The sequence below is a fragment of the Ostrinia nubilalis genome, chromosome 13, assembly GCF_963855985.1.
Source record: "Ostrinia nubilalis chromosome 13, ilOstNubi1.1, whole genome shotgun sequence".
Classification (NCBI taxonomy): domain Eukaryota; kingdom Metazoa; phylum Arthropoda; class Insecta; order Lepidoptera; family Crambidae; genus Ostrinia; species Ostrinia nubilalis.
Genome location: NC_087100.1, coordinates 15,217,358 through 15,242,989, shown reverse-complemented (window position 1 = coordinate 15,242,989; position 25,632 = coordinate 15,217,358). Strand labels below are relative to the sequence as shown.

The 25,632-nt window shown below is 38.8% G+C and overlaps 1 protein-coding gene across 1 annotated transcript in view; it reads left to right on the top strand.

The window, feature by feature from the left end:
* The first annotated feature begins 9,028 nt into the window (after positions 1 to 9,028).
* The window catches only part of LOC135077354 (netrin-3-like), a 197,599-nt gene continuing 180,995 nt past the window's right edge, over positions 9,029 to 25,632 (top strand). Inside the window, exon 1 of the mRNA XM_063971878.1 lies at positions 9,029 to 10,133. Coding sequence (XP_063827948.1) covers positions 9,029 to 10,133 — 1,105 coding nt within the window. The remainder of the gene's footprint in view (positions 10,134 to 25,632) is intronic.

The window sequence follows — 25,632 nt, the reverse complement described above, 5'->3', positions numbered from 1 at the left end:
GCCAGAGCACCTGTCGTTTGGCCGCGGTCCAGGATACACCTCCGGCTAATACGCGTTTGCGCCAAGCTGTTACTGTGAGCACAGATTATGAAATAAAAAGAATGGGCGGGAAATGATCACAACATGACAACAAATCGTTTTTTTTTACTTGTGTATTTTCATTATGGGTTGAACACTTTTTGTTTATTTAAAAGGTCGTATAATAAAAGAATACAATGATCCAACATTGAGTTATCGGACTGTTTAGAGCGTACGTGCCTACAAATCTGCACAGTAGTTTATTGACTAGATGTCGGCTACACAGGAGTTGAAAAAACGAGAGGCGTGAATTGTCCCGCCTCTGATTACATTCGCAGGTTATTCCCGGAATGAGACCCATTCAGGGCTCCCCTCGCAAACACATAATTATGAAGTCACAACAGTCCGTCTGTCTGCTCGCTGTAATGAGCAAAGAGGTACCTAACGAGGGAGGGACCTAGTGTGTAAACTGCAGGAGTTAGTATCAAAATGGATGCGAATTACGATGTGGTTGGGGGGACGTCTCGCTATGCAGGCCCGTCAGAATTGATAGCAATATTTCAAACTGTCTACACAATTTAAATAATTTATCGATATCCCACTCAAAGTAAAGTGCTTGTCGATAAATATTAAATGATACTTACGGTATGTTGATATTGTGGTGACTGGATAGTGAAAAATCAGTATGGTCAATTAGAATAGGTCTAAAATTAAATTCATACATTCTAGGCTTTAATATAAATTCATGTAGGTAGAGCATGAATCGTTGAAGTGAAGTTTGAAGTTTTTCAGAATATAGGCACGATATAGGCAATAAGTAATGTCATATAAAAAATACACGTTACATAATTTTCAAATTGCTCCACACCATTTTCTCAGTCATCTCTCTAAGTCCCGAAGCAGTGGTAAGGAAAGTGATAGAGATTTTTAAAGGCCTATTTCCAGAAAATAATTGGCTTTCATGACTTTTAATAGATAATGTACCTACGCTGTCCACAAGTCAAGCTCGCATCACTGATCAAGGTGGCCACACCTGACCTGTGACGTGACCAGGTCATTTGTTTAATTAGGTTAGGAATCGATCGAGCCAATTAACACTGCACATTGTCAATGGGACGAGAACGGGGTAATGTGCAACGTTGATTAGACGTAGAGCAATTAGAGTGAGCTAAACGTGTTTCAATATGTAAAGACAAGGGTCATTTCAACACAACAATACCAGGAATTAAGTAGAAACACCAAAAAGGTAGAGTAACAACAGAATCTTTGGTAGAGTGTCAAGTGAAATGAAGTATTTGCAAAATTATACTTCACAAGATCACTATTAAGCAGGTAGACAGCAACCAATCGACATCAACCGCCTCTGTGGTCTAGTGGTTAGACCACCTGCTTCAGACGCAGAGGTCCCGGGTTCGATTCCCAGTGGGGGCAGATTTTTCTGTTCGGTTTGGTTGGTGGTAGGGCTTGTTCTAAGTCCGCCTGGCTAGCTACCACCATCTTACTTAAGTCTGTCGCCATAACAACAATGTTAACAGCATTGTTGTGTTCCGGCAGTTAGAGGTAAGATAGCCAGTTCCTCTGTGGTTGAGGATTCCGGGTGAAGCTCGCTTCCACCTTCGGCCTGATCATCACTTACCATCAGGTGAGATACAGGCCAAGAGCTTCCTCGTTGTGGATAAAAAAAAATCTTCTGAAGTATAAGGTGTCAATAGGCGGTTATCACTTCTATATTTCTGTATCTAGCTAAATTCAGTTTGCCACTTAGACAGGCTGCAATGAGCAAAGCTTCTGCTTTTAATCCATGTTCGTCTATTATTAAATTGCCGGCTACAGCAAGTGCTGAAGTAAGTAATTAATGTGGGAAGGTATAAACGCGTTAATAAATTAAAGTGGATGCACAAAAACGCATTTGACGCCATTGTATGCAAGCGACGACTCCAGCTAGTGTAATTAATGCCAGATAGTATCATTGCTTATTAAATTAATATTGATCGAGAAGGCAGTATTGCACAAAAACCGGTCGTATCGCGGGACCCGCGTGCCAGGCTTTTTGCCCGCGTTCCGGGATGAGCTGGGCTTATCTGTCAGTGTGTTGATAACGATGCTTTTGAAATGATACCTTAAAGGAATGTAGTCGGAATTGGTTTGGAATGGTCAGAGTTGTCTTCACTGCTTATGTGACTGCTTAGAATTGCATACTTATGAACTGGCATAACTGTTTCGCTGGCTGAGATGTTCCTTATTAGATACATGGTGGTGGTCTTTAAGCATAATATCGACCACATCGCGATAAAGAACATGTAGAAGAAAGTAGTTATAAATACAGTTAGTGTTTAATTACAGATTTCATTATTTATTCCAAAAAAACTCTTGAGGTTGTCTGAAAAAGATGTGTCTTCAGTCTGCTACTCAGTTCTTTGATCGATCAAATAACTACAAGTCATTTTGTCAATTGTGTTATTTGCAATAAAACTCCAATCATTCTTCAGCGTCTCTCAGCATTTTATTCGGCAATTAACTCGTTTCACCGATAACCATATAAATAAGTAATTAAGTGTAATTCTCAGCTATTATTATCCTTAGCTGCCATCTTGTTCCCTAGAGGCCTCTCATGATCGTTACACGATTTCCAAATTCCTCGAAAGGGCCAGTAAAGGACATGTAAGACTGTGTTATTGGCTTGTCAGGCGAGGCGAGCTAAAAAAGCGGCGCATGAGCAATAAAGCTAGAATCGGCCAGTAAGTAATTGCGCGCTAAAATGGGCAAGCGTTTTTGCGTTCCGACATTGGAACCATAAACGCGAGGATTGCACAGAGTACTTTGAAACAGACACTATAATAATATGTAGCTGTTAATGTGGTTGAATCTTGAGTTAAAAAAAAAAACAAAAGATAAGCCATTTTGCGAAATAGATTGCATATTTGTTTTATTTATGTGTGGGAAATCTATTAGAATTTGTGTGCGTGTATTTTTCAAGTAATACTTTGATTTGTATTTTTAAATGATACGATTCACTGTGAGAAAGAAATTAAGGTTGATTTACTTGACTTAAGGTCCTATGTCCCCTAGATGGGGCAGAGGGCGTCACAACAGTCCTCTATCGCGTTCGGTCTTGAGCTTTGCGTTTGACCTTTTCCGCTTTGATATTTAAGAAAATCCAAACGATATTAACGTATAATTTACCGTATCTTGATTGCCAGACATTGTGACAGGGTTCAATCGGGATGCCACCTCTGTCCCCAGCTGCTCTGTGCGCATAGTCGTAATAGCTGCGATTAGTCGCCACCGCGACTTCTTGCCACAATCTGTCGGTAGTCGCCGCGTCCTCGCCCAGTATGGGACATTTGCTGGGAACCGCTCTTCCCGGTGCCTTTTGGGAGTAGTACGGCTTTGAGTTTAAAGTTTCAACATCGCAAAACGGACCGTTGTAACGTTGGCAGCTATGTCGCATGGAGCTGGAGAGAGCTAAAAAAACACGAATGATATTACAGTATCTCTACATCTATCATATTATCATGTAAGAGCTGTAATGCAATAAAGTTAAACCATGAAAGCAGATAATGATAAGATGGGATATGTTAATAAAATGCTTTAAAAGGCTTTTTAGGTTTTGCCAGAGGATGGATTCTCTCTATTACCTTTGTATGCGAGTTACGCGTAAATCTATCATATTGACATACCTATAGAATTCTTTCATCATCATCATCATCAACATTTCATCCACAGAACGTCCACTGCGCTAAACTTAAGCCTTCCCCAATGATTTGCAAATTAGTTTACTGAAAACGGTCTGCATCCAGCGCTTTCCCGCAACCTTTATAAGGTCATCTGCCCCCTTGTGGGTGGTGCATGACATCCTATAGTATTCTACTCTTTCAAAAATCTGCATCTACTCTTGCAATGACAGGAGGCTTCACACAGGTCGTTGGCCTGTCATCTGCGTGAGACAATGGCGGCAAATACGTGTCATTTGTTGCTCATTACGCAAATGTGCAGGGCTGCACAAAGACATGCGAGTCAACAGGGCTGGCGCTAGGGTTGCTACAGTGGGCTAGATTTTGAGGAAAAATACGAAACTTTTTGTCCTTATGTTTTACTGCTACAATATGGAAAACATTAGGGGAGGCCTATGATCAGCAGTGGACGTCCTGTAGCTGAAATAATGATAATAAGAATAAATGTAATTATCGTCATGAATCGCAGTTTATTTAAAGGGTTCAGATACCACGAAAGCGTGCATAACTTAGTGGAGGTTATGTCAGATATTATCCATTTTCTGTGGCTTGAATCATTATAGCCGTTTAGTAGTCTTAAAACTTTAAATTATCATTAACCGTTTGAAAAAAACAAAACAGTTTGGGCGTAATAATGACTGAGTTTCTTGCGCTGCTTCCCAGCACTGGCTGGTTAATACTGGGACGTGTAAAAGTGCTTTTTAAAAGCCAAATTGCTAAAATTTATTTATTTATTTATTTTCACCAACTTAAACTATCTTTACAGGTAGTATAAATATATATAATAGCCTAATGCGATAGCTTAAATTATAAAATAAGTTTTATGACCCCAAAACAAATCTGATAAAACTTCATATTATTGACTTTAGACCTAAGCTCTATTGTAGAGTTAGTCGCTGTAAAAACACCGAACACCGGCAGCCCTATAAGGCAGTAGGGAAAAGGTTTCCCGGAATGCCCTGTGGGAACGCGGTTTTGTGTGATGTTCTTTTCGCGGAGCTGGGATTGTCATCACTGGCTTCAGGTGGGTAGTTCTGTGTGTTACACCCCATGGAAAAACTAGTTTTTTGTGAGAGGATATTATTATGTTGTTTTTTATTTCTATGCAAAGTAGTGGTTTTGTCCGATGACCTTAAACAAAAACATCATAAGACTGCAAAAATCTGTCAAATGAGTTTTGACTGAAATATAAACACTGGAAAGAAACTTATAAACCAAGCACTTAATATAAATACCTAAGAGGCGGAGAGCTTCTTTGTTATTTTCTATAGCATCTCGTTTTGATGATACTTGACAGGTTAACAATTAACCTCAAAATGTTATTCCCCTATCGATCTTATTGAAACTCGAGTCTTCTAAAATCATTTAACCCTTAGCGCTCCGAGTAACCGGTTACAGCAACAATTTGGGCTCCAGAGTCCCTCTAATTCGAGGTATCGCTTGCAGGTTCGGTTACGGCACGCGACCCGCCGGCAGGAGCGCGTCCGGCCAATTACTCGGACACTGTCCGGACTCCGGATCCGGACGAGATAAGGGTGTAATTACATACAGGTAGGGTGACTAGGTTTTTTACGATTTTTTTAAGAGTTAAACTCTTTAAAAAAGTTTAAAAGTAATTTGATTTTAAATTGCAGTTTGTTGCAGTAAATAATAGTTAAGATGATATTTTTTACCAACACGCCATCAGGATCTCCTTGTTATCTCATAAAAAGTCTTCTTTTAATCAAACCAATTTATTTCGCTCCAAACTAGAAGGGTAAATTACACGTGATTAGACCTGCGGCCGATAAAAATACTTTGACTCATATAAATATCAATGACTCAGATACGGATTACAAAACAGAATATTATGGTTCACAATCATAAGTACCTAGTGATAATAGACGCGATATCTTGCAACAAGGATATTTTCTTTGATGTGCTGTCAACTGCACAATTATTTGAGATCACTTCACACGGAATATTTTGGTCCTTGTTAGAATCGTACTAAACCGATTGGAGTAATAATAAGTTAAGTTAGTGGATGATATATGCACACCCTACTAGGATCTGGGTGTTAATTGAGTTACTTTGTCGGCGGGTCTATACGATCTGACATTTTTCTCCTCGCAATTCAAATGCACGACGCGAGGGATATAAAATTACGCGATTGTCTACTGCGAAATGTCTTTTAGGATTCTGCTGGCGCGTAAAGGGTTAAATATATGCGTTTGGGACTAGCTGTCTGGCGGTTGGGGATTTTGCCCGAATTTTGACTTATAAATGTTTCTATTCTAAATTGCTTTATGGTGTAAAGGTTTATTTTTGGTGTTTCAAAAGTTTCTTGGCGTAGATACAACATGCTTATAATAAATAATAAATTCTCTTTCAAAATATTTATTTATTTATTTATTTAATAGGACAACCAACAAGACATACACTATAAGACATATATTTTTTTAATTTCCTGTGATTGGCAGTTTTATGTAGTGTGGAATATCTTTCAAATAATAAATTAGATTGATTTACATCTAAATTATACGTCCAATAAGTCGTGTGGCCGCAGCTTAACATTTTCAAACCGTTTTGCAATAACCTTCGTCATATTTCCCCGCAGATTGGAAAAGGGTTAAATAGGCTAGTTTCCTAAAAAAATTTTTTTAGTCCGTCATGTTTAATATCAAAAAATATTGGACAAGTATATTTTTATTTGTCAATCTAACAAATAATTACATAGTTATGGTGCGTTGAAGTTCCGCACGACGTCACAACGTGCGGCACTTTTATGCACGCATTGACGTCACGGGCCTCTTCTTATGAACTTTGGCGCGCTTTATCTCTTTAAATTTTCATTAGTTTGAAAAAGTGAAAAATACGTGTAGAGTATTTTTTTATAAGTTAACTGACGGACTAATTAAAACTCTTGCTTTTTGACCCAGGAAACATCCCTATTGAGAAAAAACTCGTAGGTTTAATAACAGCTGTAACGGTGTGTACGTGTTATTATTTAATATCGCGGTAGCGTCAACAAACGTTTGAGTTTTAGGTACAGTCAGCGTCAAATATGTAGTTCGTGAAAAGGCTGAAATAAATTACACGGTGATAAAACAATTAAGTCTACTTTAATTGCAAAAAAGAAATGTAAAAATTTAATATTTAGATCATTAAAACATTTGTTAATTAAGTAGAGTTTTTCTTATTTCTACGAGTAAGTTTGCAGAGTTCTATTGTCATGAAAAAAAAACAATACACACAGAAGATGTAGGTAAGGGCAAATAAAAGCTTGTCATAAAAATATACGGGAAAAGTTATAAGAAGTTACAAACAATCAAACATATTTTTTTTACTGATCGACTTAACATTTCCATTGTTAAGGTAGTCATTAATTAATTGGCTGGTTCTTCACAGATTTTAATTAGAAGCAGTAATTGTACAAGGCATTACTTGTTAAAAATGTTGAGATAAGAAAAATCACTTTTTAACGGCCTATTAACAGTTTTGACTCGTTAAGGATAAAAATATGTGTTTAATTATGATTTTTTACTATGATCAATCAATTGACATTCCTTTCCATCGTAAAAGCCTACTTTTGTATTTTATGTGTCAGACAATACTCTTTTTTATCACGGTCACGTATAAAGAAACGTTTTCCAAATGTAAAAAACACAATTTACGAAATTGACTCGTTCAGGAGCCGAACCTGAAACCCTCCGCGATATATGCGAATCACCCGCCACTACTCCGCTGTATAATAAAGCCATTAATGTCATTGAGATTACCAATTATTCAATTTATACAGTTTTAGATACGACCCACATGCGGGCCGGATATATTAAAATTACGCAATAAATAATGTAATTAAAGAGTGTTTTCTTTAGATATTACAACAACTAAATTATTGAAATACCTACGCTGTCTGTGGTATGTTTCAATAAAAATTATGGTTTCAAGAACTTTCAAGTAAGTTTCAAATGAGTAGGTAATTTTTTTTATTTTATTTTATGCATAACAAGGCAGATATTTGACCACAATCGCACATTATTTCATATAACCAACGAAATCGCCAATATAAATAATGTCTAAATTGACTCTACTGAGATTGAATCCATAACTCTTAACTAGATGATTCATCATGCCAAAACGCCGACAACCCGTCAATTACTAAATAATAACTATGGTTTTATCAATAAAATTGATCTAGATTTTTAAAAGCTGTTGGTAAATTGTGTTAAAATAAAAGTAAGTCGCCAGACAGGGGTCACTGAGTTTGTTGCGGCGCTTCTTCTCAGCACTTGCCAAATGAAGCGCTGGTAGGGCAAAGATTATGAGACATGTGAAAGCTCTATAAGAGCAAAACTTTAGAAATTTTTTTATTAGTCTTTTATTTTAATTTTAATATTGGACGATTTTGGTTATAAAGGTTTTTATTTATTTATTTGTAAGCGCTATTTTTAATAATCCATGCAAATAAAGGAATTTAGACTTTGACTTTGTAAACTGCAATAACCAAAATAATAAATCCTAATTACTTTTCCTTAATTAACGGCATTCACAGAATTGCAATCATAACAATACAGTCTAATAAGAATTAAGCTTTGATTTCAAATAAACAAACAAAGGGGCGGTCGGACCCCTCGAAAGGTTGTTGAAAGTTCGGGAGCGTTTGAAGACATTTCAAAACGCTTTCTTATTGCGTCATTTATGTGCAAAAGCACGCAATTGAATTTGCGGAAGTTTTTAGTAATTAAAAATCGCGTCCCACAGGGGTAGGCCGCTATTAGCTGGCCAGGTACGATGCTTGCGTTCTTGGCGCGCTTTGACACAACGCGCTGTCTGGCCGGCCGGGCTGTTCACACTGGGCGAGCTTGCAGCGAGAACTTTTTCACTTACAACATAAATTCTTTAGATATTTTTGGGATCACAGTTTTTTGGTTTGGTCACCGATTGTTTGATTTTAAAGTAACGGTAGAATTTTATAAATAAATTGATAAATGTAATAAAAAAAAGTCAGAAAAAGAACTACGATTATTTCTGTTTATTTTAAAAGTAATTTGAATTTCCAAAATTATTTCTAAATTAGATATGTAATAAGTCTGTATCTTTGGTAAGTAGTTAAGCTACTTTTTAAATTATTGCGAAAAAGTTTTTCTTTACAGACACAGGATAATACTGTCTATGAACTTAAATGTAAAACAAGAAAAGTGCATCTAACGTAACAAAGCTCTACCTGTTGCGGAAGCGATCTTAGCGCGCATTAAATTAAAACAAACTCACCAATAACAACAAAGTCGCTCAATATGTGCGGCCACAAGCTCGGAAAGCTCCCGCCCCGCCGGTGGCGGTCGGCGGCGGCGGCCAGTCCGCCGGCGGCACGCGAGCACGCCGCACGCACCATGCGCGCCCTGGCTCCGCTCGCCCTCGCCGCGCTGGCGTTCGCCGCGCCCCCCGACCCCTGCTACGACGACGCCGAGCGGCCCCGCCGCTGCATCCCCGACTTCGTCAACGCCGCCTTCGGCGCGCCCGTGCTCGCCTCCTCCGTCTGCGGCCGGCGCGGGCCCGAGCGCCTCTGCGACCCGCCCGGAGACCAGCCGCCCGACCAGGCCTGCCGCGTGTGCGACGCCGCGCGCCCCGACCGCCGCCAGCCGCCGCAGCACCTCACCGACCTCAACAACCCGCACGACGTCACCTGCTGGCGCTCCGCCCCCCTGCCGCCCGCCGCCTACGACTCGCCGCCCGACAACGTCTCCCTCACGCTCTCGCTCGGCAAGAAGTACGAACTCACCTACGTCAGCCTGCAGTTCTGCCCGCGCGCCGCCCGCCCCGACTCCGTGGCCATCTACAAGAGCGCCGACTACGGGCTCACGTGGCAGCCCTTCCAGTTCTACTCCAGCCAGTGCCGGCGCGTGTACGGGCGCCCCAACAAGGCCACGGTGACCGCCGCCAACGAGCAGGAGGCGCGCTGCTCCGACTCGCACCGCCTCGGCGACGCCGGCGGCTCCCGCCTGGCCTTCAGCACGCTGGAGGGCCGGCCCAGCGCCGCCGGCTTCGACACCTCGCCCGTGCTGCAGGACTGGGTCACGGCCACGGACGTGCGCGTGGTGTTCAACCGCCTGCACATGGTGGCCGAGGGCGACGAGGCGGACGGCAAGCTGCAGGCGGCGGCGGGCACGCAGCACTACGCCGTGTCGGACTTCGCCGTGGGCGGGCGCTGCAAGTGCAACGGGCACGCGTCGCGCTGCGTGCTGGCCAAGGCGGAGGCGGAGGCGGGGGCCACGGGGGCCCCGCAGCTGGCCTGCGACTGCAAGCACAACACGGCGGGCCGCGACTGCGAGCGCTGCAAGCCCTTCCACTTCGACCGGCCCTGGGGCCGCGCCACGGCCCGCGACGCTAACGAATGCAAAGGTCAGTTTTCATGTTCATTTGCATAGAAACTCGGCCGTATTGTTGTCTTTGTATTGTTCGAGTTCACTCTCGCGAACTTTGTTGCAGTTTACGAAACGTTCCCGTGTAGAGACGGGATGTGAAATCTTCATTTCATATTCTATCGTTTTACGGGCTGCCGTAAATTAGACGAGACGTTTATGGACACTTTATAAATTACGTCGAAAAAAGCGTGTCTCCCGCACATAAAAGTTAAAACAAGTCGTATCTTAAATACGTAAGAATGCGTGAATAATTGAGTACTTCATTAAAACCCGGGCGACATCATACTGTACAAACGAGTGCTTTTCAAAACCCGTTTTCAGATAATCTTGACTCTCACGAATTACGAAACTGCGGAGATCAGTTTTTGAAATGCATAGATCTGTGTTGATGCGCGCGTCTTGTGCATCTTAAATTTTATTCCCCCATAAGCTATGGAGCGTGTGTTAGAAACTGCATTGGACCATTCATTTTCAGCGCAGCATGACATTTTCAACGAAGCACAATTTAATCTAACTTGTAATTTTATCTCGGCGGCCATTATCACTAAACGATGTGTCCAACGTATCTCGTTAAGTCAACGGCGAACTGCTACAAACAAATATTTATTTGTATTTATCACAGATTGCTTGAGCATTACGTATTCAGACGTCAGTCAGTACCCGCTGACTAACTGACTATCTGACCCAGCTACAACATTACAGTTGATTTTAATCTTGCAATAAACTTCACTTTAGTGCAGGATATTTAATGGATATTGACGTTATTACATTGGCGTGTAAAACTTGTATTTAGTAGCAATAATAGTAATTGAGAGGCTTTAGATATTAACTGTAGCCCAATACATCATTAGTGTTAATCCTTTGGCATAAATCCAACTATGTCTTAGTGCATCTATAAACATAAACAAGACACGTTGGATTTCCTGTACATCCCAACGAACTCTACTTAAACCATAGGTACGAGTACATGAAAAATTTTCATGACACGATTTAATACTAAGTTCATTTTTGATACTTTATTTATTTAGTTTCATAATAGGTATTTAGTTTCCTTGGACAGAGAATCAGGAATCGCTTACAGTCAAGTTGTACATTACGTCTATAAATGGAAAATACTTCGCAGATAAACATAATAATATGCAATTTATGTTAAGGCGTAGTTTTATTACGTTTTAAAGTTATGTAAATACAGTTACTTCGGCTGATAGAAAGCCTGACGCACAGCCTTAAGACTGCTAAAATGTGCAGGTAGACTTAAATATTGCTATAATAATAAAATAAAACATACTATATTGTATGATTTTGACAACAACAATAATATCTACTGCTACAACTAAGGTATTTAAAAAGTGTACACTTAAAATCTGGAAATATAAATAAAATTCATTTCACAATAACATCACAAAAAACACAAATTACGGAACAAACGGATCTGTAGTCTATGTACTTATAATTTTCCTTATTTTGATGAATGTTTTTTCTAGATAACCAACAAAAGACAAAAATAGCAAACATAAAGAGTGGGTTACGTTTTGAGAAAACATAAGGCAGTAAACTACTATCACCAGATATTTAACTAAAGATAATTATTTACTCAATGAAAATACGATAGCGTCAGCGCTATCATGGCATGCTTTTTAATTACTTTCATAATCAAGATTATAAGCGCCATAAAGCTGCATATTATATTATAACGCGGAACGGCTATCCGTCAGTAGTGAAGCAGTAAAACTTAATTACACTGGATATAAATCAATTGAACTAAACGGACTCAGTAAGAAAGGGTCACAAATAATTCAATCTACGAGTAAACTCCAATTGTAATTGATGCGAATATAATTACGTTATTGATGCATTACATGAATGACTGAACTTGGACCTTCTATGATTACGAATGCAGTAAATAACTTATGAATATTTATACGACAAATAGTATCCGATTGGAACAATGTTGACTCGCTACAAGGTGAGTTTATTTTCGTATAATGTCTAAAAATGTATTTTAGCTAGTCATAATACTCATTAACTCTTCACTGTATCATTTCTCTATTTAGGAAAAAAAACTGATAATGTCCAATTTATAAACTCCAATCACAACTTGTTATAAAACTGTAAAATGTAGAGCTATTTGTATTCGTCGTTCGTATTCGTTTCAGCCAAATGACGTCCACTGCTGGACAAAGGCCTCCCCCAAGGTTTTCCACAATGAACGGTCCTGCGCTGCCCGCATCCAGGCTCTTCCCGCGACCCTTACCAGATCGTCGGTCCACCTAGTAGGAGGCCTGCCCACGCTACGTTTTCCAGCCCGTGGTCGCCACTCGAGAACTTTCCTGCCCCAACGGCCATTGTACATTGTACGAAGCCATCGAGCATTGTGCCTAGATCCTCCAAGGTCTCAGCCATGACTACGATATCGTCCGCGAATCGAAGGTGGGTGATGTACTCGCCGTTGATATTTATGCCAAATCCGTTCCAGTCCAGAAGCTTGAAGACATCTTCCAGGGCGGTGGTAAACAGTTTTGGAGATATGACGTCTCCCTGTCTTACCCCTCGCTGCAACTGGATAGGTTTCGAATCCCGATCCTGGAGGCGGACCGACATTGTGGCGTGTTTGTACAAACCCCTCAACACTTCGATATATCGATAGTCAATTTGGCACCTTTGGAGAGACTGTAGCACTGCCCAGGTCTCGACCGAATCGAAGGCTTTCTCATAATCCACAAACGCCAGGCAAAGTGGTTGATTATACTCCTCGGTCTTCTGTATAATCTGCCTTAGCGTATGTATGTGGTCTAATGGTACTAAAGCCTTTTCGGAAACCGGCTTGTTCGGGAGGCTGGAAGTCGTCGAGCCTGCGAGCGAGACGATTCGTAATGACTCTTGAAAACAGCTTGTAGACATGGCTCAGAAGTGAGATGGGTCTATAATTCTTCAATAAGGTTTTGTCACCTTTTTTGAAGAAGAGTACCACCACACTTCTGTGCCATGTCGTAGGCGTTTTTCCTTCGAGGGTGACGGAATTGAACAGCTTCTGAAGAGCCCTCAGTACCGGCGTTCCGCCTGCCTTCAAAAGCTCAGCCGTGATTCCATCATCACCCGGTGCCTTGTTGTTCTTCAGCTGTTTGAGAGCCATTCTAATCTCGTACAGACTGACGTCCGGGATATCTTCGGTATAGTGTCGGGTCAGTCTAGCTCTTGGGTCTTCGGCTAGATTTGTGACAGGTGCACGTACACTCGTGTATAATTGTCCGTAGAACTTCTCGACCTCTTCCAATATCTCCGGCCCCGACGAAATGGCTCTGCCATCCTCTGTCTTCATGCTCGATGGCCTCAGTAGAGCCTCTCAACAAGTGGGCCTCAGAATGAACATGGACAAGACAAAAATCATGTCTAATGTCCGTGTTGCACCCACTCCTCTGAAGGTTGGAGACTCTACACTCGAAGTTGTCGACAATTATGTATACCTGGGACAAACAGTCCAGTTAGGTAGGTCCAACTTCGAGAGCTATTTGTATCCGTATTTAATTATGGCATATTTAAAGAAAGTCAAGTGACTTCAAAACCATAAATTATGTTGTAATCATCAAATTATAGTATCACGGAGGTGTAACAAAAACCTATAAAAGTCCCGCACTCTATAAACCCAACGTCCTTACCATAGATGGAGTTAATTTCAAACGCATCCTTGGGACGTCCATACTCTATAGTATGTTGTAAGTTTATGATAATATGGTAGGATGCCACAAATCATAGGGCGCGTGGGCGCACCATTATCGCCCGACCTTAGGGTCACCATCAAATTTAAAATGTGACCACAGTTCGGACTAATAAGTAGTTGAAAAGTAAATTTAAAGAAGCACTTATAATAGCAATGTGTGCTTGTAAGTACTCGTATATTTTAAAAAGAGTGCATAAGTTTATTGAATTTAATTTTAACACAAAATTCACTGCTCTAAAAATAAAGTCTGTAGTCATTGCAGAAATCAGCTCTAATTATGTATTACTAAAACAAATACTGAATAATGAGTTATGATATTCGGCAGACAGAGAAAGTCTGCGTCTAGTCTTCTAAGCCCTAAGAACAAGAAGTTGGACATAGAAAAAGGTTTTTATTTTTATTAAACAATAGTATGAAAGTGATACGCCTGTGATTGCCACTAAAGCTAAACAATACACTGTCCAGTTTGTACTCGCTTCCGAATGGCGTAACCAATGTACAGTTAATCCGGACAGCTGCAATCTTGGATGCATAGCTGCCCGACAAAAGCCCGGCTCTGTAACACGCCGCTTAATTTGTCCGGACAAGCGTCCGGGATGCCTAACACTAATCCGGACGTTTGGCAGCCCTGCGGATAAATAAGGGACGACGAAAAAAGTTATTTCCTTAACCAGGCGATAAGATTTAATTCTAAGAACGTCCTGTTATTGTGAACTTGTTACTCGTTGTTTAAGTTTGGTTAATTTTGACAATGTTTGGTCAACTTCAGGACTAAGTAGACCTTGTCGTGTATAATGTGACATAAAACCAAATGGTAAAATCAGAGATGAAGTCTCTTGAGTTGAGATTCTATTTATTTTCTGTCGTAGAATACTTTCAAACATTACTATTTTTTTTTTCATAATGGTTATTTCAACGATATCTTGTTAGCGCCTAGGTTTGACATCCTTACAATAAAGTTGGAAAAACTAATGTAGAGTCCATTGCAAAAACCTAATTCTTTAAAATAAAGTCACTTGTTCGTATTAGTTACAGTTTTTCTCGTTACTGTATTATTCATTGCTTGTAAACCATCTCATTATACTTTGAGATTGTTTTGCATTATGTATCGCTTGTAAATATATTTGTTCCCATTGTAATTGAAATCTGACATCTGCGTACATTGTGCATGTTTTAGTCACAACTATTGTATTGTCATTATTTTAAGTTTTGCGTGAATTTGATGTTATTGAAATCCAATACACGGAACACAAATTATAATTTTAGGCGATAGTAGCTAGTTTTTGAACTGTCGATCGCTACAGTTACGCTAGTTCGATCTCCGTCATCGTTAAGCTACGAGTATTGTTTTGAACCCACTCCTAAAGCTAGCTTAAATTTAACTTAATTAACTGGAGGGGTTAGTGGGAAGATTAATAAATATAATTTGTGTATTAAAAATTACTATCTATTACCTCATCATCATCATCATTAATTCAGCCATAGGACGTCCACTGCTGAACATAGTCCTCCCCCACTAGTACCTACTTAACTAAAAAGAAGAGATTTCCATCATGTTTATTAATTTTAATGAGAGCTATCGTATTTAAGCTTATCGCTTCTCGACAATTCTGGCAACATTTTTCATGACATTGTTCTATGATGATAATAAGTTACGAGTAGGTACTTATTCAAAGACAGTCATATGGGTTAATGACACAGAAGCTACCTCCAGCTACAGTTATAAATTCACCGAATAAAATCCACTAATTCAGTAAGACTGGTAATGTTTCGTATAAATAAAACCCGAGCTCTAAATCTCGGGGCTTTCATCATGAATTCAACGAATTAATCTGACATTTTACACGCAAAATATTTGTCGGTTTGTTAATCTGCAATAAATCTGCAAAATGACGTGTTTTGCAGTTGGCAGTGCAACAAGCCGTATGTCACGGTGTTATGACTTCGTTTGAGTGAATCAGTACGAGTTACGGTGACGGGCAAAGCCCAAAATGGGGGAATATAATGTTGACAGAGTTTACATGAGCCCCAAAATGGGGATATGTTGGTGACAAAGTTAACTTGAGCAAGTAAAGAAAGACATTGGCATTAGTACGAACCACTGGCACACTGTGGTATTGTTAGTTGTAAGAAGTGTCGGCTATTTTACCCCAAAAAATGTACTTTTTAAAAGCCGTAATTTTCATTAAGCTCGGAAAATACATGCGTCATCGCCGTCGTCAAGTTCTCGCTAAACATTTAAAACATCGGTCTTACACACAATTTCTGGTACAACAAGTAAATTTAAATAATAGGTACCCACTCGATTCGAGTAATACTTTTAAGATATTTTATCTTAATCTCTTAACTCAGTGAACACAATTAGCGTTCTTCGAATAATTAATTACCTTAGCTCATTGGTTGATTTGCGATTTATATTATTTAAAATCCTAATGCTATAGTAAACTAGGTACTATTTATAATACCAATCATGGCGCAACAAATCAATCCGTCATAGTTAACGCAAATTCATCAATATGTAAATCAACGCTAAAACTAAAAGCACTAAAACGAAAATAATAGTTAACTTTACGCAGAGCAGTAATTGCTAGTGTGAAAACGACCTTACTCGCATCCTAAAAAAAAACCTACCCACTTGAAATACTGTGATATTATCCTCCATTATATTCATTTTCCTTGGAACCTTTGTGAGCTCTATATTATTTTAGGAACAAGAAAATATTTGTAGAACCCAGAGTGTTAGAGGCTGCTGAATTTAAAACAAGGTTAAATAAATAGCACTCAATTCGCTCGTTGTTGTGGAAAACCATATTTTTTGCTTTACTGATTTTGACAAGACACATTACGAAAATGGTGGTTCATAAAGTATGACATCAGGGTTGGGCCCAATTGTTACTCTTACCAAAAAATCGTGAGAGCTGCACCAGCGTAGCCTCCTTGTCTGTTATATTTAAGTAACTGGCTAGAAGCCTTCGCTGATCTTTCATTATTCTTTCACGTGACCTTTGAAGCACTGAGTCATAATCATCAGAACAATGAATCTGCTATAAGGAAAGCCTAGAAGATGCATTTTCATTTTTCATTTGTACCTTGAAGGTCTCTACATTTTTTATACCACTCTAGTCAAACTAGCAATATCTTAATCAAATTCTGTATTTCCACTAGGTATTTTGTATCCCCCAGAAAGAGTTCAGTTTGGTAAAAACGAAAATACGTAAAGCCAAAACAAAAACATTTCGTAATCTTATTAAATTCATCGACACTGAATCTAGGGTTACAAAATAAGGCCTATCTAAATCGGCTGAACCTTTCCTTCAGCTCCGAAATTTCTCGAAATATCCCGAAAGGTTTCTCGAAAGCCGTAAACTTAGCCCATAGTCTGGCTTAGCATAACTTAGGAAATATCAAGTTTCTCGCGGAATGGCGGCTGGAATGTTATTGAGTGGAATTGATTCAATTTAAAGTTTCTATGTTATAGGATTTCTTCGTTCCTATAAGCTTGAGGGGTTACGTCTTACTTTCACACTTTGAAGAGTTCAAAGTGTCTCAGTTTCAAATACTCTTATGTTTCTGGAGCGAAAAGTTCAGTCTGATATTTGAACATTGTGTTAATTTAACATTCTTCAACTTATATTTTGTTAACAAATCTTTTAGGTACCTATATTCGTCATTTATATATTACTGCTGAGCTATTAGTTTAAGGATGGGCGCAGTAAACTTACAGTAGACGTCGTTTTCAAAATCAAAATCAAAAGTATTTATTCAGTTTAGACCACAAGTGGCACTTTTGATACTCGTAGCTATGACCGTTTTTGATTATTTTTTTCTTCTTTATGAGGCTTATTTCTGCCGATTACGTGTGGAAAGATTCATCTTGTACAATAAAACATGGGCATTTCAGTTCTACCTATTGTTTTTTTTGGATTTCGTGGAAACAGTGTCTTTCTTTTCTTTACTGGCCAGTAGAAAAGTCATAAAACTCATTTATTTCTGCAAATAAGTAGGCACTTTTACACGTCCCAGTATTAACCCTACCACTGCTTCAGGACAATAAATGGGCCAGTGCTGAGAAGAAGCAGCGCAAGAAACTCAGTCACTATGGTCAGCCTATGTATGTCAGTATGATCTTTTACCTGTAATGTTGGCAGCCCTGGCAGGATTAAGGCGAAGTTTAAACACTTATAAATCTCAACTTGAGATAGTATTACAAACAATTAGAAGGATCTCGATCGATGGCGATAGTGGTGTTATACTGCTCCATTTGGTGTTCGTGCTTTATCGCCGAGGTTTGATCTGGAGATTTATTTTATTGCATTTGGGAATGATAATGTTCGTTTAGTCTTTTACAACGTTTTTGATAGTGAAATGTTGTCTTTTCGTGCGGTTATGGGGCTTTGAGTTACTATTAAAGTGGTGAAAGAATGCATGGTAGTCTCCGTTTCTGTTTTGTGTAATCTGCAGAATTTAGTATTAATACAATATTTTATTACATGATATTTTTTCATGAATGGTATTTTTCTTTGGTTATAGATGTCTGATGTTTAATATTAATAAAATATAATTTTATCATGAACACCTTGTAAAAATCTCTTATGTATTTTTCTTCAAAAATACATTTTAAAAAGGTACATATTCGTAAAATTATGTTATAAAATCTCTATCGACTATCATTTTCCACTCTCGACTTGGTATCCATTTCCACCGATGTAAGCACCAAGCCATCGATCTTTGATGGAAAATCCCAAGATCGGAATATCCCGTTTACAATGTCGTTCAGTTCAGTTCGACTGAATGAACCACAAAGCGATTGTTCAGCCGAAACTGATGAATTATTTAATGTTTTAACCCACAAACTGAATTGTATTTTTGTTTTGACTAAAAAAGAACAAAATTAGATTTTCAACACACATCGTTCATTCATGAGAATTGTATTTTAAACTAATATTGACATTGATTGCTTCCCAATATTCTACATCTATGTATTTTTAACAAATTGGTGATTTAAATAAATATTGTTTATCTAACAGAAAGTATAAAAGGTTTTCGTACCAACGTGATTACTAGAATGTCCACTATCTTTAGTGTTAGGATGGGTAGCTTGGGGTCATTGGACAAAATTCTACGTGCTCGCAGACCAGACTATAGACATGGAGACAGCGGGGTTTCTTCGAAAAACATCCGACTAAAGAACTCCTATTTTCTTAACATCCTCAAGATCTGCATTGTACGCCTATCTTGAGGATGTAAAAAAATAGGAGGCAGCTAACAGCATTAGGGACAATAATAATTAACTTTTTAAAAAAATAAAACCGACTTCAAATGCGTGAACACAAAAAAAACTAAAAATTGCGTATAAAAAAGTTCATCCCCAATTTTCCACCCTTGGGGGTGAAATATTTTCTTCAAATTCGCATGAAACCACCCTTTTGATAATACCTATTCAACAAAAAAATAATCGTTCAAATTGATTTATAATCGGCGGAGATATTGCGTATAAAAAAGTTCATCCCCAATTTTCCACCCTTGGGGGTTGTTTTTTCTATTATTAAATTTAAATGGGACCACCCTTGAGGTATTACCTATACGCCGAAAAAAGATTTGTTCAAATCGGTTCATAATTGGCGGAGTTATCGCGTAACAAACATAGAAAAAAAAATAAAAAAAAAAAACATACGGGTCGAATTGAGAACCTCCTCCTTTTTTTTGAAGTCGGTTGAAAATATGCTTAAAGTGCTTGATGTGCTGAGTGTACACTGCTTTATATTTTTCCAATAATTCAATTAAACGTGTTCATACACACTTATACCTTACAATATATTCGGAACAATCTTGATTTAGAAGTTCGTCGAATTTAAACGCTTAAATTCGCCCAGTTTATTGGGTTCGGAAAACTGCGTTCATTTAGTACGATTAATTTTAAGTGTTTCAGTTAACCGCTGATTAATTGGATATTACTTCGAAGAACTTTGGTAACTTCTATTAGTATAATTCCTTACGTTATTTGTAGAAATCAATCATGTACTTATGTACACCTCGTGCATTTTTGTAAAACTTTTAATTACGTCACTTTGGCTAGATACAATGCTTCTTCTTCTTCTTTTGTGCCTTTTCTCATTTCATATCGGATCACTTTTCGTTCAAGGTCGCCTTGACAGTCTAATGCTTAGAAATTGCGTTTGCTAAAACGTGGTCCTCGCTCACAAAAAGACTCTATACCACTACTACTACTAGCCTTAGGCCCATTTTCTACCAAGGCGTAGCGGAGATATGTTTTGAATAACCAATCTGATTTCATTCAGATTGAATGAAAGTGACAATAAAATTTGACTGGTTATTCAAAGCATTTCTCCGCTCTGCTCTGCCTTGGTGGAACCCAGTAGCCTTATTCACGTAACAAAACTTCAACGACATGCAAGCGATTTGATCGCTGGAGTCACTTTTCGTATTCACGTGTTAATCGCCCGATTTTGTTTCGATTTCGTTTTTATGCGTATTCAATCGTTGCCTCCGCGGTATTCACCTATTACCTATTTTGAAGTTTGGTTCAAGTGATTAAACGTTCAATGACGAATCGCTGAGTTGCGATCCTATCGAGTAATCGTTCTGTCGAAATGACACATGAATACGGATTTAGAACTGCCCCCCTAGACAAAACGCACTTTTTGATCGAATCGAAAATCGAATCCGTCAAAACTCCATACAAAAAAGGGGCTTTTCGACCACTTTTCGACTGGTTTGCGATTATAATTTGCACTTTGTCTAGACCCACTTTTTCAATAGGACGACTTCTAAACGTCAACGAAATTTTGACTGTGTCAAAATACATTAATTTGGTCTCAGGCCTTAACGACCAACTAAACGGAATTGCACCAATTTGAATTCTACCAAAAGGCAGCGCGGCAGCGTGAAAACGTGCGTATTTCAAGTGCATAGAAATAATTAAAGTGTACCGTTAATCATAGAACTGATTTATTTGTGGCTCTATTAGCATAGCCACAGAGTGGGCGACGCCTCGGGCTATCGCAGCGCTATTTGGATGCATTTTTGTTCGTTTTGCGATTTATTACTATCCAGATTGTTACTGGTTTATTTATGTATTGATGTGATAGATAATAAATGAAGGTGTCGGACTACTTTTGAAACTAACTTTGTTGGAAGTAAAATAAGAAGGCAATTTATTTCCTTCATAGGTTAAAAATTACATACTTCATGACGTTGTATGTGTGACGAAGACATTATTAATAAAAACAGAAGTTCTGAATTAATGTCCATACTTCATACGCTAGCTAGAGCGCTTCAATCGCTCTACGTCAAAATTCATTTACAGCGTCGTATCTGAGCTCTACTTATTATTCTGTGGTTCTACCAACAATCAACAGATTACAAATCCCACGAGTCATCTTGTTACCCGTCTTCAAACTTCTAAATAACAGTCATGCATAAATCATAATTACGCGAAGGCAACTCAATTCTCAGCCATCAGAATAACGCGCTAATTTCACAAAAACAACCGTAACAGCTGTCAGAAGTGTTAAAACAAAAGGTCAGTTATCACCGCACGATCCATGTGGTTAGCCACAGTGGCTATCGGAATGGCCACTAATATAGCCACAAAAACAAAGCGTAGCCACCGGCTGTCAAGCAAGAGAAAGAAGGCCGATTTACAAGGCACGATTTAATTGCGGAATTTACAGATGCGAAACAACTTCTTTATTTGACCACATACATAATGGATTTATTTGCTTTTTCGCATGGGAAAATATTTTGATTTAGTGCACAGCACAGTGCGATAAATTACCAATCGTAAATCTAAAAATGTAGACAAAAATCAGCTAGATTTTAGTATTTTTGCCCGAACTTCTTCTGAAAGCAGTTCTTCTGTAACTGTAACTTAACAAATTATTGATAGAGGTTCATTCTCAAGCCAAGATTGGACGATTGCTTCAGGTACATAGGTTTTTATGGTTTTTTTGATCTCATTCAAGACTTTCTGTGACCGACTGATATCGTAAAATGAGCAACTGCCAGAAACTAGTTAATAAAATGTAACAGTCGTAACATATAGACCGCGGCTTGGCAAGCGGTCAACCGGCCGCATAGCTGACGCCTTTGTACTACGATTGGGACACTAGCTAGATATTTACAAACATACACTATTTCATACGCGAGCAAACACGAGACACAAATGTACAGAAGATGGCACAATAAGCTATACTCTGCGGCTTCTTATGGTGTTGTAAATAGGTGATATTGATATAATTGAATCTGATACTGTACAGATGACTGACCCATCTATGATTAAATTTCAGCATTAAAGGGATTCTCCTTTCAATTATACTTCCAAGAGAATTTGCAATATTCTTTAGTTGTTTCGATAGATTATAGAGATCTTGCTCTATCTTACATAAGAGTATTAGATTAGTTTCACTTTATTTTATATTTCACAAATAAACAAACCATTACAAAATACCCTTACAGCAATTTGAAAACGACACAATTCAGGCGGTCTTACGAGTATTTCAGCTTCAGTGTCGCTCTCTCTCGAGTAGCGTGTTTTTTGCGCAGTAAAATATATTTTGAGGTTTTAAAGCGACAGTTAATTTCTTTATGACATAATGTAAGAAGTTCAACAACGAGCAAGGCCACTATCTACAAGTAAAACGAATTACAAACGCCAGACGTGTCTAGTTCAGTGACATTGGCACGATTATTACGACAACGCTTTCACGGGATACAGCATTCAAGATGTGACCGATACCTCTAAATCATACATGGAGAAAGAGAACAACATAGAATGTTTGAATTCACCAAATCGTAAAGCGAGAAAAATTGTAGGGGTTTTTAGGATCTTGTGTCTTATCTTTGACTAGCTGTTCCCACGACTTCATACGCGTGTAAATAGTTTGAATAATATTTACCGTTTTTGTGATATTTTTCTTTATTGCTCCGCCTCTATGGGCTATAATGTTATACAATTATAGCTTAAAGCCTTCCTCGATAAATGGGCTATTCAACACAAAAAGCTTTTTTCAAATCGGACCAGCAGTTCCTGATATTTCTCGGATTATAAAAAAAATATTCTCGGATCGCGAGTCGGCCAGGCCGGCCTTTGCACCGTTCGGCTAATATCTAATAGAAATCAAGTTAAAACGGCTCAAACTTAACAGGAACGACATGTTTCTGTGCTTTACCCCTTCACCAGCAAGAGATGTGACCGATACATCTAAATCATCGGCGATCGGACAATACGCGCGGAAGTTGTAACTCACTGACTGAGTCGAGGAGGCTCTTTCCTGCAACTATAAAACGAGGACCACCATTACAAGATACGAAGGTTTTTATGAGCCAGTTAATGTCGTGGTTTTGCTATCGATGCCTGTTTTATTTAAAACTTATCTTTTTATTACACACTTGAATTAGGACGAAGAACATTTTCGGAACTAACCTTAGAGCTCTTTCAAATGAGTAGTTTTGAGACGGACGTCCGTAAACTACACTAAAAATTTTATGACTACTGCGTTGGAATAAAAATGACAGTCAATTACCAACAGAGTGTGCGGTCTTGCAAACGGACGACAAACGTCCGTTTCAAAACGTGTAATTCGAAAGAGCCCTTAGTTTTTTTTATCTATATTTATAACGATTTCTTTCAATGTACCGAAACAGCACATCTGGATATTACATAATTTGTTGCAAACTTGCCCTTATATTAACTCGTCTGTTTATCCAGCTGGCCATGAAGAGTCTTATTTTCAGTGATTTGTATAGACGCTGCAATGAATGTACTGAGTTACATAATTAAAACTTTATTATAAGGGTTCCGTCCTTGTTATTTTAGTAAGGAACCCTCAAAACATTTGGGCAATAGGCCTCTCCAAACCGCCTGATCAGCGTGGGGAGTGGAGCCCGAATGCTTCATTGGCCTCTGGTAAATTAGAGAGGGTCGTACTCCTGCAGTGGGGAGTATGGTTGGGTTGCACCATCTTACTTTAACTTTGACAAACGGCAACAATCTGTCAAAATCCATACAAAAACACCGGTTATCGTCAAAGTTACCGTCAAAGTTAGGTGGTACAACTCCGCCTAAGTCTGGGTTGCACTATTTTACTTTAAAAAACGTCAAAGGTTTATCATGTCCGGTGTGTCCGGTCCGCCCCGGGTGCCAAGCATCAGGGGGTGACAACAGTCGTGCAGATTAGTACTCACTGGCGCATCTGCATTACAAGGATCATGTTATGGGGTCATGATTTCATCGATTGGTATCATACTCGTATAGCTGATGATTCGTACTAACATCTTTCATCTTCGAATCGGTAATCGGTAACCCTAAAATCCTGCGGGGCACCAGACCAGACCATTCTGGGGTGCCTTAGCCCCCAGCTATAATGGGGGGGGGGGATCGCCCCGGGTGCCAAGCCATGCTACGCTGCCACTGTCCACTGCTTGGACGTCCCTAAGAATTAATAATAAGAATAACACTGCTTAAAGTTATAGTTAAAGTTAAGGTGATACTGAGGCTTAATGACCTGGTAATGATGATGAAGGGGTCTTAAACAAAATGGTCTTTTCAACTTCAATAGCCAACCCTACTCGAATGGTTTAGTTCGCCATTTTTGTTGATGTCAAACTTTTAAAACTTTATAACTCATAAAGTTTACATTTAGTTGTAAATAATTCGGCCCGTAAAAGTGTTTTAGCGTTTTATTCTCGAATGGGCCAATTAATGGCAATAAGCGCCGATTACCGCCCACATTGGTTTTGTTTTTTATTTTTATTTCGCTTACACAACTCGTGATTTCCTTTTACGTCGACGACATTTAGATAAAAAAGTTTTAAAGACCCGGAATGCGTCAGAATATTTGGGCTAAAAAGTCATGTTAAAGACTCTTTCAAGTTAACACGATTGATGCATGAGTTCACGCTAATTTAATCAACTCTTACGCGATTCACGAAAATATCCTGAGTGTGAATGGGGACATTTTAACACAACTTTAAAATAAGTATCTAAAGTTTACAAAAAACTAAAACTGACTTCACGTGATATGAAATTATTTAATGATCTCACCTTTACTTAATCATCAACACCCCTTTACATGGGCTGGGCTGGGCTAATGTCTACAAAACATAACTTAATAGACCTAAATATTATAAGTAATAAGCTGAGCAAGCTGCTATTTTAGACCACCAAGAGTGTCAATCAAGCAGCAGATTTGACATGCATCCATTGCAACAAAGTGCGCCATTTCAAAACATTTGTTTGTTTAAAGGCCCAAATAAGTAATAAATATCCCCAAAAGCCACCCACAAGCAAGTGCACAGACGCAAGGCAACCCGCGGCGCATTGTAGTAGAGGTGTCCTTATATGACCCACTGCGGTGCTGGGTCCTATTCCGCCACGAGGACAAATAAGTAACTGAAATCACTGACAGATTTTAATAGGGCGTAGATAGACAATTCGTACTTCCATACTTTTCTTATTGCATATTTTACGTCGAGATAAACTTGATTCTCATCATCATCATCAACAGCCCTTTACAGTCCACTGCTGGACTATGAGCCTCCTCCACTATAGTGGAGGGTTTTGCCATAATCTCCACGCTTGATTGAAACTTGATTCTATATTCGGTTAACTTATTTATAAAAAAAACATTGATTCAATTAGGCCTAATAATGTAAATGGTTGCAAGTTTAATACTGTGTCTAAATAGAAATATTACTTTAAAATATAAACTACATAAGCATTTTCTACAGCCTATAT